The 16152-nt window shown below is 24.1% G+C and overlaps 1 protein-coding gene across 1 annotated transcript in view; it reads right to left on the bottom strand.

Moving 5' to 3' along the window:
• Positions 1-16152, bottom strand: part of LOC112692993 — a 348829-nt gene that overhangs the window by 24065 nt on the left and 308612 nt on the right. The window contains exon 30 of the mRNA XM_025567839.1: positions 1268-1417. Coding sequence (XP_025423624.1) covers positions 1268-1417 — 150 coding nt within the window. The remainder of the gene's footprint in view (positions 1-1267; positions 1418-16152) is intronic.

The following is a 16152-nucleotide window of genomic DNA, read 5'->3' as shown; positions in this document are numbered from 1 at the left end:
TCAATTATTATTTAATCAATTATCTTGTGATCATATTTATTTTAATTTCAATTCATTTACTTGATAACATATAATTATTTTGAGTCAAATCGTTGAATGTCCTATTACAATATTATTTAAACATATTTTGTAAGTATTAATCATACGTAATGCATCAAAGTTGTCATTGAATAAATTATTTTTAAATCTAAAATGAAATTATACTGAAAAAATTTTACATGGATAGTTAAACTGTAAAATAACAAGCAATTAATTTAAAATGTGATTATTATGCTAATGAAATGGTGTGACAATCAAATAACAAATATACAACATGTAGGTACTTAGTTGTTTCATTGATATATAACAATTTATGCATTACATCATATATATTAATATTGATTTTCTGAATCAATTAATTAATATTTAATTAGTGTAAAATACATTTTGTAGTATTATTTTTAATGTATTCCTAATTGTTAAAATATACTAAATAAAGGGGAAAAAAAGAACCTAATATTATAAATTATTCATTAGTATATAGCCATTTGTTTTTAATGTTTTTAATAATCTATTCTAATTTTAAATCGGAATAGATTTATGGTTAATTTTTAAAACTAAATTATTTATTAATTTGTAAAATCATTAATTTTTCTTTAGATAGGGTTAGATGGAAAATTCGTAATTTTTAAGAGTTTATGAAAAGAAACATTTTATTTTATACTCAAATTTTTAAAATGTTCTGTTAATTTTAATTTTAATTTTTTAGTAGTATTGGCCACGTATTGATTTAAGTTAAGGAAATTAGTATTGAATTATTTTTAGAAATTAATACCATTTTTAAAAATCCATAAATGTTTAGATTATAGAGATTTATTCCAATTGCAAGCTATTGGATGATTAATTACACAGTTCGGTAAAATTATTATTATTGCTTTAATCTTTCACAAATATGGTTCAATTCAAGTTTATGATATCGTTTATTTAAAAAATGTAATTATTTATAACCTTATGGTATTCATCTCAAATATTTTTATTTTTATTTTGACGGAGCACTTTAATTCTGTCGTATCCGTAAAAAAAAGATAAATTAAATACGAGATATTTAATTTTTGCAAATCAAAAAAACTAAGGAAATAATAAAATATTGAAATATTTTGCTATTTTGAATAATTAATTGATTTCGAGCTAAACACGTTAGTTTCCATTAGCATAACAACTTTCAACTGGACTGATTGAAATCAAAATTAAATTTTAAAAAAGTTATAAAATTATAGCTTTATATTACCTTAGTTTTTGTCCTACCACGTTGAACTTCCTTGACAAAATACAGGTTGCAACCGAATGCCGGCAGACGTTTACATCTCTCTATATAAATTTTTTTCAATTGCAATTCGGAGTCATTCAATATTGTGTGGTTGACCACCTTTTTCAATTCCTGAAAACAAATGATAAACAAAGCTGGTTATTATTTTTATAATTACTACTTTTTTTTTGTCAAATGAAGTTCGACATGAATAGCTTATACATAGATTGAATTGAAAAAACTTCGATGAACATAATAATATGTAACTTTTTATAGTGTAATTCTCTGATTCGTGATATAACGATACCGTTATTGCATTTTTATTAGATCAACGTTATTTTACCAGTATGATGGCCTCACTATGCTCGCAACACACTCGTCATACGATAAAGTAAATGGGTTTTACGTGTACGGACTCCATTAACAAAAAATGATCAATAATAGTGAAAACATCAATTACTATTGACGGTAATACAGAACTGAAAAATAATATAAGTAAAGCAATCGATAAGTGAAATAATAAACAATCTACGGTGTTATAGGTATTTTGATAGAAGTAAAAAAAAAAAAACTTCAATCACCGTGTCAAAACAATAAAAATCCGTTTCGACTTAACTACAACACATATAGTGAATAAAATATTTCGATAAAACCTATGCAGTGCGCGCTGTAAAAATAAAAAATGTGTTGGAAAACATACGGTTCAGGAGGGAAAAATATTAGTTAAATTTTCCGAAAAAAAAAAAATGTTAACCGTATAAACGAAAGCAATTTGATTAAACATTATAATATATCGATATGACATGTGACCCAGTTCAGAATAAAGTTCATACCGATATCGACATTGATCCGGAAACGCGTTTGCACTACACAATTTGCACACCGAATACCGTAGAACCAACTGGATTCGAGTACGTGCGCGCCAATATTTTGGGCTCGAATGACCGTTTATTGGAAAAAGGTAGAGATGAAAACATGGTGTACGTTTTGAAATCGAAAAAAAAACGGGACAATTGTACGGCGAACCGTGGAAAACGTACGGTTGAACGCGCGTTGTTATTGCTCGCTCCGACACGTCGCGACGTCTTGCGGTTGTCGGAATCTACAACTCTGAAAATATTGTTTCAACGTCGGCCAATGTAAGCACACGACGGGTCGAGTACACGTTGATTAAGTACTCTAATCCGGGGAGGATCCGTTGACAAAACGCACGGCCGCGGGGGCGGTTGCTGACGCGCTGAAATCGTCGTGCGCAATGTTGTTCAGTGTTGTTGAAAACGATAAATGCGATACGAAATGCGATGTTTGAACGGTTTTCGGTGGAACGAAATTCGGCGTTCCGTGTTTCCGTGCACGGCACGTGAATCTCGGGCCCTGCGGCGAGCGGTCCGTCGCGGGAAACGGCCGGTGTGTCTGCGCGGCTTGAGATAAAAATAAATTAAAATAAAAAAAAAAAAAAAACTAATCAATGCGCGTTCGACGACGAGCGCGCGAGGCAGAAGAAAATGGGTTAGGGATAAGCGAAGAAAATTTAAAATTAAAAAGATAACAACGAAATATACGTACTAAATTTATTAAGCATTACAATCGCTCTGTACGCACGTATTGGGACCATGTAGCACATATAGTAGTAACGGCTTCGATGTATATTGTTCACGCGTTAAAACGTTGTGTGTTCATTTAACTGTACGCACACAGTTACACACACGTACACGTACACGCTTCACGAGCAATGTACACACGTCGAAATCGACTGAGTAAAAATTACTTTTTTTTCCCGTACCGATGAAATTCACTGTGTCCAATCATCCGCGGTTATAATAATTTCAAAGCCTAAATGGATACTCGTTTCACGCGCATAGAACAATGTGTACGCATAAGTTGATCAGTCGTGTGCGTGGGCAAAAGTTTTTGAAATTTAACCACCACAGCGATTGGTAACATCGAACAAACACTACCCCGATATACTCTAAGTATATTTGAAACTAACCAACTGAAAAAGGAATAAAACATTTTTTCTAAATGAGTATTCTAGGAAAAAAATATAAAAATCATAAAATAAAACATTTTAGCGCTTTGTCGCTGTTCGCACAAACATTATGTTACAATAATATTATAATATTTGTGAATTACTGAGAAAGAAAAACGTTAGTGTTTTTTCATAGGATTAATATCGTATAAAATATGTGTATTACTATCTCGTAGCTCGGTAATATCGATTAATCAAATTATTAAACGCAGTTCCATGCGATAACAATGGCATGATTTTAAACCCCTTTCTAAACGCATTAACTTTGAATTGTAAGTATTAATAATATTTTTGAATGAGTTAATTGACAAATATATGTTTTTTGTATTCCTCAATTAATTAATTCTTATTTGAATAAACTTGACTGACGGTCAAACAAATTAAATTTAATTCGACTACATTTCTGATACTATTTAGGTATTTGCGTGGATGTTTCATCAAGTATAATGTACAATCGAGTACTATTTTATTCAAAATATGTATGAGACCTAATAGAAGGAGGTATAGACTGGAGACTATAGGCATCGGCGATGGAAAACTGGAGGCAAGAATGTATTACCGAAGAAGTAGAAAGAAGATGTATAAAACATGAACCAAGTTTCATTAAAAAAACGTTATCTGCTAAATGCATTAATAAACAATAATTTTAAAACTGAATGTTGAAATGTCATTCGTATGGATGGAGTTTTATCGACTTTTAAATAATTTTAAAATGTTATTTGATTTTACGGCTTAGATCATTTTTAAGTGTTCGACAAAACATTTTTCTAGATTTCCGATTCATAAATCTATAACTATTTCAGGTATGTAAATTATTCATATAATAAATTTGCATAAGATAACAAAAAAAGTTAATAGTAGCCATCTTATAATAACTAATTTTAAGGTAGCAATCTATAAACAGTATACTACTTATGCTACACTATATCTTTTTAGACGTATTATGGTAAGATAAAGAAAAAAATTAGTCTTGCTTTTTATTTACTTTTGATGTTTTAGGGCAAATAAGTTTTCTGTATGTTTTCCAATGTTTTTTTGGAAATAAAAAAATAACTCAATAAAAATTGTGTAACACAATTTGTGTGTTATTATCGTTTATAATATGATTCATTCTTTTTTATCGCAATTTTTTTCAATAATGTTTTAAAGGATTTTTAAAATCATTAAAAAGACGGCTATGTCGTAACCGCATACTTTTAAAAAGACATTTAAAATGAGATGCATACACCTACGATATAGTCAAAATTATGATTATAATAAAGCGTTCTGTTTAAAAAAGTTACATTCAGTCATATAACGCTACCCGAACTAATTATCGATTTGCATTCTAGAGTATTAGCCATTTTATTAGTTCATATTAATATTTTTCATTTTTACCAATTTTCTAGATTTGAATTCGTTGTAAGGTAGACATGATTTTTTTTTTTTATTAAAATAATGTAAAATGTATATTTCCTTAACTTCTATAGAATATTCTAAAATAAGTTATTTAATTTGAATTTGAACTAATTAATTAATTATATAGTGCAATACTATGATAATTACACTAATAATGTAATTATATGTAAATTATACAATAAAGAATATGAGCGTTACAGAGGAGTTAAAAATTATTTGTGCAAACAAAATTAGATATTATATATATAATACATAGGTCAATTATGTTGTTACTTAAAATACGTTGAAAAAAATTACAGTTTTTAGGTATCATAATTAATTTCACTAAAGTTGAACGATTTTGATGAAATTGAACAGAAATAACAGAAATAAACAGTTTTAAATTTAGTTAGTAAACTATTTATTTTATGAGTAATGTTTAATGATCATAATTTAATTTCTATCTAGGTATGAATACTCAACATCTTCAGGTTTCTTTGGTGAAAAATGTACGAGGTGCATTCAAAGTTTAAATAATAAAATGAACAATGCATGATTCATTTTAATGGTATTTACTAAATGTTGATAACTCTTACCCATATGTAAATTATACTTATCTTACACTAGTGAGTATGATATTGAATTATATTTTTCAATATATATCTTATTGTAATAATAACAATACATAATAATTTATATATTATAATGCATACTATGTTCTTCCAGTTTTCTATTTTTGAGATTACATTTTATCAGTTTGTTATTAAGATTATTTTTTATTCACTGTAGTGTATATGAAAACGGTAGGAAAAATGTGTATATCAATAATAAAATAAAACGAATTGATTCTAGCAATAAATAATTATTAATAATTATTATCAATTAACAATTTTAAATGATTAAATTCTAATTTATAATAATAATGTTATTATTGATGAATAATGTAAAACATTGTAATTATATTTTTTTTTTCAAGATTTTTCAGCATACAAATTAGTTTATGGTTTAATGGCTTTTATCTTTTATAATAAATCTAAAAAATTAAGAAAAAAAAATCGATGATCACAATCAATAACTAACATTACGCTATTATAATGATATATACATATCTGTCTATAATTTAATAATTGAAATTAAATACTTAATACTTTTTAAACGATGGAGCATGAAAGTAGGCAGAAAATGATATATATTTCAGTCAAAAACTTTAAAATAAGAAACTACTTAAATTATGTATAAAGTAATGCGTCCGTGATGGTGAGAATAAAACAATAAAACCTTTAAATTATCCTTTTAACCGATTATACGATTTGCTATATTATGAGCGTGTGCATATTTACATGTATGTGTCTGTCTTCTCGTGGACATGTTATAGTGAGACACGTTACTAAATTTCACTAGTCAGAAAAGATTTCCATTTCGCCAATTTCACCTTGTTATAACATAATGCTGTTTGCAATAATTACGAACCAGCGACGGAGGCTTTAAGCTTATACATTATAATCATAATCGATTAAATGGTTATAATATTTATTTTTATTTTCGATTCTTAAAACATTTAATATTAAAGTGGTTTATTCCGCTTTACCGCGAAATTTTCCGTGGAATATTTGGGAAGATTACGAATAAATATTAGAATAATCTGCTCGTGCATAATATTGTACTTCATTATTCATTGTGATAGCGTACGCCGGTCAGTATACGTTAAAATGATTAGAAAGCTACAACACCTTAACAGAGTTATATAATAATTATAATTTTAATATCTTCTCGCATCCTTATCAACTAGGTGGTCTATGGTATTTTCTATAGATAATTACAATTTGATGAACACCATAAACGATTTGAATTTAAAATTTAAATTTAAAATATCACAAATATGTTTAAATAATTTATTTATTGAGCCATAATATAAAAACAAACTGAGCATTTTTAATTTTTAAATTTTTTGACTTAAATTTCTATGAAAATTTTATTATTTTCCATTAAAAACAAAATAAGTTTTACTATTTGATTCATCTTTATTAAAATAAATTAATAAAAGTTTACTATTTTAATAAAAATTCATTATCGATTGTTAAAGAAAATGTAATATAAAATGTATAATATTACTACCTATCAAATTTATCAACTAGTATTATAGAAATAACATAACTAAAGGCAAAAAATAAAAATAAAATTATATGATTTCCTTAAACATGTACAAATGATTATAAAAATCATATGAATCATTATACTTAATTTAAATCATAATTATTATTAAATTATGATTTTGATGTTAAGAAGTAAAATATGATTAAAATCACTTTTTTTTTAATTTTTTCTATGTATCATTTTAAAAATCAGCTGTGTCATTTTTAACATAAAATACGTAAAAATATGTAATTATATTAATGAGAATTTTCGAGTTACTACAACATTTCAGCTTGATTACAAAATGTATTTTTACATTTTGATATTATCTAATAAATTAATATATAGTTCATTTTATATGGAAAATAATTGTTGTTTCTAATAAACACCCAATGTAATTTACTTTTTCTATAAGGGTTTATATTGGCTGAGGTCATATAATCAAAAGTCTTATTTAGAAAATGCACCGGAGAACATTTTTGTTAGGTTGGAAGAGTACTATTTGAGTTGAGTTCTCGAAAATCAATTTTTGTGCAGTTAAAATTGTTTTATGACAAGGGAAAATGCCATAAATAAGCTATGGTCATTCTGTTAAAAAAGTTTATAATGTTACATGCTACGTTAAAAGTATTAAATTAAAAAAAAAATCTATATCACTTACTAAAAAATTGCATACATTTATATGACAACTAATATGGATTCTATTATTTTATCAATACATCTATAGTTTTATTAACTATATAGTTTTATTTTAGTAATTTATTCTGCTTTTTTCCCTGCAGTTCCTTGGCTGAAAACGTGTAGTATGTAGAAAATAACCATAGATGTTAAAAACCTTTTTTATACTTTACCGTCATGAATAATATATATTCTATAACGAGTTCTTTATAATTGTATAATGTGAGTGGTTGTGAATTCAGAAAGTATGTATTTTACTGTGTATATCTAATGTTCGATTCCTAATCATTATATTATGTTCGGGTGAGCATGTCACGAAAACATATTTCATAATTATATGTTTAAAACATTGAAGTATACTCTTCTTAGATTGAAAATATACTATGGCTCTATCGTACTGTTAAAAATAAGCATCATAAAGCATCGGTTAGGATAATTAACGAAACAATAAATTAATAATGTCAAAATTGTCTATACATTGATAAGAACTCAAATGTGTTTTATAATCAAACGGAATAATATTGCTTATCTTATTGTTGAGTCCACATTGATGTGTAGCTGAATGGACTGTATAAAAAAATAATATTTCTAAGTCTCACAATAGCATTTTTTATGGTGTAAACTAAAAATGTAATCATGTACCTATAAATAAGAGTTAAAAAATAATGTAAATTTATTGTAATTTTATGGAATTCTGGATGGAAAGAAAAAAAATTAAAGCAATTATAATAATAAGGGAGTGTTAGAGCAAGTTAATTACATTTTATTGTACCTACATGTCTTGCTTGAAATCTAACCTAACCTTTGAGCTCCTGAAGAATATACTTTTCGAAAATGTTAACAATATTGAGAGTTAAGAAAAATGTGTATACTAGGATAGTTAAATAAATACATGGAGAGTCAATTTCTGTCAATATATATTTTATGGAATCGTTTAACAGCAATTATTACTAGTAGATAAAATTAAATTATTATATATATTTTTTTTCGATGACCTCTTATCTTTTACGGAAATTCGTAAACAAATGTTGAAAAATAAAGAGCGCTTAAGATTTAAAGTATAGCATAAATATAATCACTGAACAAAAAAAAAAAAAAAAATAACCATAAGAAAAACTAATCTGAAGTTAATAAAAAATATCGTTATTTTCAACGGAATGCTATTTTGTTGCAATTTAAAATACGTACACAAACAGATTGAAAGGATTTTCTACTATTTTTTTTTTTTAAATAGATTATCTATGAAAAAAAAAATTAAAAATGTTTATTTGGTATTTCTAAACATTTGTATACAGTTTAGTTCATTATAATACAAAATTATAGTTTCAAAATAATTATTATACTTAAGATTATTGAACATTGATTGCATTCTTCTCAGTCTGGTTGATTCAAATGCTTTATAAAGTAAAATTCTATACAATAACAATGGTTAATGGTTGTTGTTATTAATTACTGCTGTCTTTACATATAACATAAATTTATAAATGTAAGTGATCAAGAAATTATATGTTTACACTCTCATTAATTTCTAGTATTCTTCAAATCTTTGCAAATATAATCCTATATTAAAATCACTATTAAAAATGAAATGTATGGTAAAATTTGAATGTTGTATACCTACCACGAAAATTACATAGAACCCACTTAGATAAGAATCGCAACACGGTCTTAAAAAGAATAAATCATTCCAAAGAAATGCAAATTATTTTGTTTCTTATAATTTAAATTCATAAAAGCTCAAAATGTAAATATCGAAGAATAATAACTCGTTTTATTTTCGAACTAATATATATTTTATATCAATAAAATTATTTTTAATCACATAAGAAAAAATACATTTACAATTATTTCCGCTTTTAAAATCACAATATTCAAATCGTGCAGGGTTTTTTCATTTTTTCTAAAATATTAACAAATAATTTTTCATCAGAACTTCAACTTCAAGTGCCAAATAAACGATAATGAACATATGGGTATAATAAACCTCTATCTGCTCAAATCTGTATATACTTGATGTTGACTTTGATAACGAAGATAACATACATTCCGGTATTTGACTAATGTTGTTTTTATTATTTTCTGAATGAACATAATTATTAATATTATTCAAATATTATAATTGTGAAAATATGCTTTCAAGAAAACATTTATCATAAATTATTCATAATTTTTAAACAACATCTGTAATATATTATATCAACATACTATTCACTGAATTTTTCTTACTATTTTAATAAAAAATATACTACTAGGAAACGAAAATAAATGGATACTTACAATTTGGGTTTGCTATTTTAGTATTAAAATCACCTATAACTACCTATAGTTCTTATTAGCTATGCTCTATAATTTTGTTCAAAGGTTATCGATAAAAATAAATAATAGTGAACTATAAGTATATACTTTGTATACTATTAACCCGCTAATTTTTTTTAAACTCTACTACACAATAATAAAGGTAACAATAAACACAAAAAAAATTTATCTTAAAATATAGTTCGAAGTAATCGATTACAAAAAGTTTAATTTCTGGTTATAAACAATTATAATACTTCTCATGGACTTATATATTATTAAAAATTTCATTTAAACTGAATAATATTGTTAGTAAAATTGAATTTCCGTAAAATCTGAAAAATAATTTTTTTGTTATGTATCGTAAAAGAACAAATTATGATACAGTTTAAAATTGTTAATATTCATGAAAATAGTATAGAGAATTCTTCATGATCATATGAAATTGATTTATTGTATAGCAGATAACTAAATAAATTCAAAGGGATTACAATTTTTGGAATCTAGAAAGTTACATAAATCCATTATATTTTGACTGCAAGTTAATAATAAAATTGTACAGCATAAGAATACGCTAAGTTTTATTCTTAATTTTTCGTAAAATATAAGATTTATTTTAAAAATATTTTTGGCATTTTTCTTCTACTTAAAAAGCGATTTTAAATAAGTTATGAAAAGTATAGGTTTAGGGACTTATTTCTTTATAGAACACAATAATAATAGGTACACTAGATTATTATAAAAATTTCTTTCATACTTTCCAATAACATTGTTCCATTTATGGATCTATTATACTGGTTTGCAGTTTTATCAATATCGACTGCTTTATATATATATATATATATATATTTACTATATAGGCATACTTATATAATATATTTTTATTACATATATTATACACATGCACGTAAATATGATTGTATTATATTTGAATATTCACTGGAGATGTTGTTTATTCATAAATAAAATGTGTCATTAATATAATAAAAACAATTATTTATGAAAATACTTAAGAAATTAAATGATAATAATTTAAAATAATTATTTTAGTAAATTGAGAGAAGGTGAATTCCATATGTGTAATTAAGATAACGAATCTTTAATTTATTAATATGATCCAAATATTGATACCATTCATTTACAACTCATTGGCTCGTTAATGTTTCGCGTGATTATATACGTCTGTACGTTAATATAAGAACAGCATAATATTGTTCACATATACATAGATGTAGTAATAAAATCACCTGTTGGAGTTAATATTTCATGATGAGAGCTAATTAATTATACGTCATTTTAGGTCAGATAAAACGCAAGTGAGCTATTTTAGATTTATTCGATTTACATCTTTTAAAAATATGATACTTTTTCACAATAGTATGCTGACGGTATTACTATGAAGTCTCTCTTTACTAAGTTAACCGTGTAACTAAATTAATGTGGTCAAAAGAAAAATAATAGATATCGAAGTATGTGCAGTTGCTTGTAGGATATATTCGTGAAAAAAATCAAAATAATTTGATAATAATTAATAATAATAATAATAATAATAATAATAATTTGATAATTTGAACTGACCGATTCGCCAAGATTTCCGATCACAAATCTACTGCGTTTTTCCTCGTCGCCAACGTAACAGCAGCAATTCCGAATAAAACACAACATAGGCGACACGACTAAATTAATATATATATATTTTTTATTTACTAATATTAAAAAACAAAAAATAAAATAAATATAATATAAATTATTTTAATAATAACTGTTATAAATAATTTATTTTATTATTAAATTTTTTATTAAAATAAAGAGTCACGCACAAAAACGAAAATTAAGTCACCCTTTATGTTTGTTAAAAGCACGTTACTATGAAATAAACGAACTGGAAAAACATGGGACTGTGGCTCACCGTGCGATCGGACGACACTGCATAATAATATTTTTATTTACACGGACGCTTACGAACACATGGGCCGGCGATAAAACTGCTTTATACCATTCCCTACCGTTCATTCGTTAACGACCGAATGACACTCAAGTTAGGCAGAAGAGAGAAAAAAAAAACTACTGAAGAGTAATTGCACTTTTAATGAGCAATGCCCGTACCTTGAGACATATTACACTATGACCATTATTAAATAATCATTATTGGCCGTATAATATTTTCATAAATGTAATGTTCGTAAATGTATTGTATATATTGAATTCAATGTAGGTGTTATTATTATTATTACTATTATTATAATTATAATTAATATTATATTTATAAAATATTAAATCCTATAAAGCAATGTCGGTGGCAAACTAAAAAAATGTTCAATTATTTTGGAAAAAAGGTTTGAAATACGTTTTTATCATTGTTGTTGAATCTAAACGGGATTATTGAAATTGCAAAAATGTCTCAGAGAACTAAACATTTATTAATATTATTGTATATAAAAAATAAACATGAAGTATAGTATAATACTTTAACTATAGTTATAAACACCTCGAAGACAATTTCATTGTATTGTTTACACATTTCCTTTATTTATTTATTTACTTGTTCTTTATTCAATGTAAGTAGCTTTAATAATGAAATTTACATTTTATATAAAACTTAAATATTTTCAAAAATTACTTAATATATTTTTTTAGGTTATTTTTAAATTTGGTTATTATATAATTATTATTAATTAAAAGCATTTTTATTATAAAAATGGTCCATTTTTCAGCAATAGTGTTTTTCATTAAATTTTAATTAATCAAAAATAAGCGATAATTCTAAGTATACTCTACTATAAGTCCACTTTAAGGTAAACTAACTTACATAAGCTAAGTAAGTATTCATATTTATTTAAAATTCAACTTAAAATGTCTAATCAATTTTAGCCGAATAAGTTTTGTAAACATTTCCAGGAAAAGTAAATGTACATTTAAACAAAACAAATAAAATAATAACTAAAATTTATTCATAATTTTATAGAAGTTTTAATGTTTTATGCTTAAAAATTATTAAAAAAAAAAAAATTATAAAAAACAGTTGTTTGAAATACAATTTATTTATTTGTTGATTTATTTTTTAATTTATATAATTAAGAATTTTTTTGATAATAAATATTAAATAAAAATAAGAATATAATTATGTGATATTGTTATTTTTACATATTTGTTTTTTGTCAAAAATGTGCTGTTTTTGAGTAATACAATGAAATATAATAGAATTGAGGTGATATTTAATTTAAAGAGTAAAACCTTAAATTTAGTCAATGATACACATAACATAGATAACTTCAAAAAACGTATAGTAACAATTTGCTTGAAATATTTTAACGTTAGGTATTGCTTTATCAATACTGATTTTTTTTTTTTTGTTTACTGATGATAAACAAATTGATTATCATCTAGGGTAATCATAATTAAAATTAATTTAATTAAAGTATTGAAGAAAAATGTTAGATTAAACATAATCAATATATTTCATCTAATTCGATTAATATGCTAATTGGTAAATTTTTTTTTTTTTTTTTTAAATAAATGAATTGTATTATCATATCAACAACACCAATAAGTTAGTATGAAACTATGAAAGTAAAAATATTTATTATTTTTGATGCTTTAAAATATGAATACTAAACAAATTATACGTTGTGCATTTATATAACTTCATTATCTTATGTTAGAAAATATTTTATTAATTTTTATAGAAATTAATAATAATAAAAAAAAAAAAAAAATGATATCTAGATATTTGATATGGATGTATTATAAATTACGAGTAGTCTAATCAGTATTTCAATTATTTAGCATCTTGATTGAAAAGAGGAATAACAGCAATAATAATAATCGTTAATAGTATTAGACATAAAACATTTCGTAATTATAAACTTAGTTTATTTAACCATACATTTAGTTTTATGTTTATAGTTTTAACTATATGTTATACGAATATGTTGTGTTAAAATGAATCGAAGCCCTTTAACCAATTTTAATTTATAAAAAGCAAATCAAAGAACATTTTATTAAAAAATGATCCAATTGGAATAGTAAAAAAAATTACCCGTAGATTCTCTGGATAAAAAAAAAATAAAAATGTCTTAAAAATATTTAATTCTATCTATTAATTATAAACAATTATTTTGATTAAAAAAAAAATCTGGTTTTTTAAGTCAAATCCAAGTTACTTTTTATGACTAACTGAGGTTTTGGGTTATACTATTTGATTTGAATTTAAGTAAAATTTCAAAAACCCCAATGGTATGATATATAATTAAGTTAAACAAGGTAAGTTATAACATTAAGTAATATCAAATTAATTAAGTACAACGTTTTCAGTATTACAGAATGCTTCTCTTATAAAATATTAAAAATTATACAACATAATATAATGATTGAAAAATAATTCATAAGCTTTAGAAATTATGATAATTTTGCAATAAAAATAAATTTAGATTATTCATTTGTTGTAATTATAAAAATAATGATATCCCTAGTTTATTACATTTTTTTAACACGTTTTAACACATTTTTAACTTATAAACTTTATCAATGTATATTTGCAAATGCTTATATACTAGTACTATTTTTAAATAAATATACATTACATATACATAACAAATAAACAATATACATTTTGTGGAATAATAAAAATTGTATCCCCGAGGTAGCAATATTCAATAGGCTTTCAAGAAGTCCATAGAATATAATCAGTGTCTAAATTGTTCTACTTTTTACGAAACTTGAACAATAATTTACTAACAAACAGTAGGGTTTAAACTTTCGTTTACGAATTATTTTGTTATTTATGATAATCAAGTGAACGTCATATATTACTATTTTATAATACGGATAAGAAATTATGTAAGACAGCTCATACACATTCATAATTTGTACTACCTGAAGTTGAAAAGTTTACTTTCTACCCAAGTAAATTATGTTATTTAACTATTGCCCACAAATGAATTAATTAATTTATTGTATTTCTTTTTTTTGAATTTGTATTTGATTTAAAAAAACATCTAATATAATTAAATTAAATAATTATGAATAAAACAAATATTAATTAAAAATGATAAGTTTATCTGGTATATTCTGATATTTTGTAGAGATGGATACTTCAGAAGAGAGCCATATACTAGACGACTGATTTTAAATTAAATTGTCTCCTTTTTCATATTTAACCCTGTCTTTTCAAGTTGTGTTTAATTGCATTTTGTAAATATTATATTTTAAACATAAACAGAAACAAATTATATTAATGTCACAGACAATAATTGTCTGCTATATTAATTTTAATCACTAAAAAATTACTTAAACATAATAAGAACATCCATTTTATAATAATGTCTATCAATATGTAATTAATTACTTGTAATATTGTATTTTAGAATCAAAATACGACTCATTAAACGTTCTTATTGAATATTTTAAATGTTTGTAATATTCAACACTTATAAATTACTTATATACACAAAAATTATACATTATGCATGGATCTATATTTAACGGGTGGTGATGGTTTAATATTTTTTATTTCTTATACATTTTTTTGGGTTGTTTAAAAAAATGCACATAAGAGGAATTCTGTTCTTTTTTAACAATACATGTCTAACTACATTGGAAATAAATTGTCACGAATATAATCGTTGTACGATTTAAAATATAATTTGAATAAATATGTAATTAAAAAAAATATTAAATTTTCTTTGCTTTATTATAATATTTAGTTCACTGCACATAAAAAATATCACTAGAACACAAATTGCAATTGTATTAATCTAAAAGTTTTTCTCATAATATAATAAAATTATTCTGGGAACCGAAGTGAAAAAGTCTTATCAAAGTTATAACGGGTTATTAAGTATTCTGGATGAGTGTTATACGTTTATAAAATAAACATAACTAGCTAGAAATATGACGTTAACTTATAAATTGATATTATAAGGATACTTTAGAGTTTTATTTTATTATTTATTTTAATTATTTAATCTTTTATTATAATAGATCCATTTTTTTGTTAAGTAAAAATAAAATATATGTTATTTAATGGGTTAATAATGTAAAGTACTTTTTATGAGTATGCTTGTTTTTCTTGGTACAGGCATACAATTTATAACAAAAATACTTCGAAAAGAAGAATTTTTTGGATTTAAAATTATTACATACATTGAATATTTTGAATATATTGTATTGCTTTATTTATTTTTGGAAAAAATTAAAACTCACGACACGAGTATTCTTTAGAAACAATGTACAGGTTAATGAATGATTATGATTTTATTTTCTTTCATATGACGACTATGATTAATAAAATAAGACAGTTAAAATATTTAGCAAACCGATTGTTTTTTTACGTAATAAAGATAAAATATATCGA

This window comes from Sipha flava, unplaced genomic scaffold (assembly GCF_003268045.1).
Source record: "Sipha flava isolate LNK unplaced genomic scaffold, YSA_version1 79_pilon_pilon, whole genome shotgun sequence".
Lineage (NCBI taxonomy): Eukaryota > Metazoa > Arthropoda > Insecta > Hemiptera > Aphididae > Sipha > Sipha flava.
This window is presented reverse-complemented; position numbering and strand designations above follow the sequence as displayed.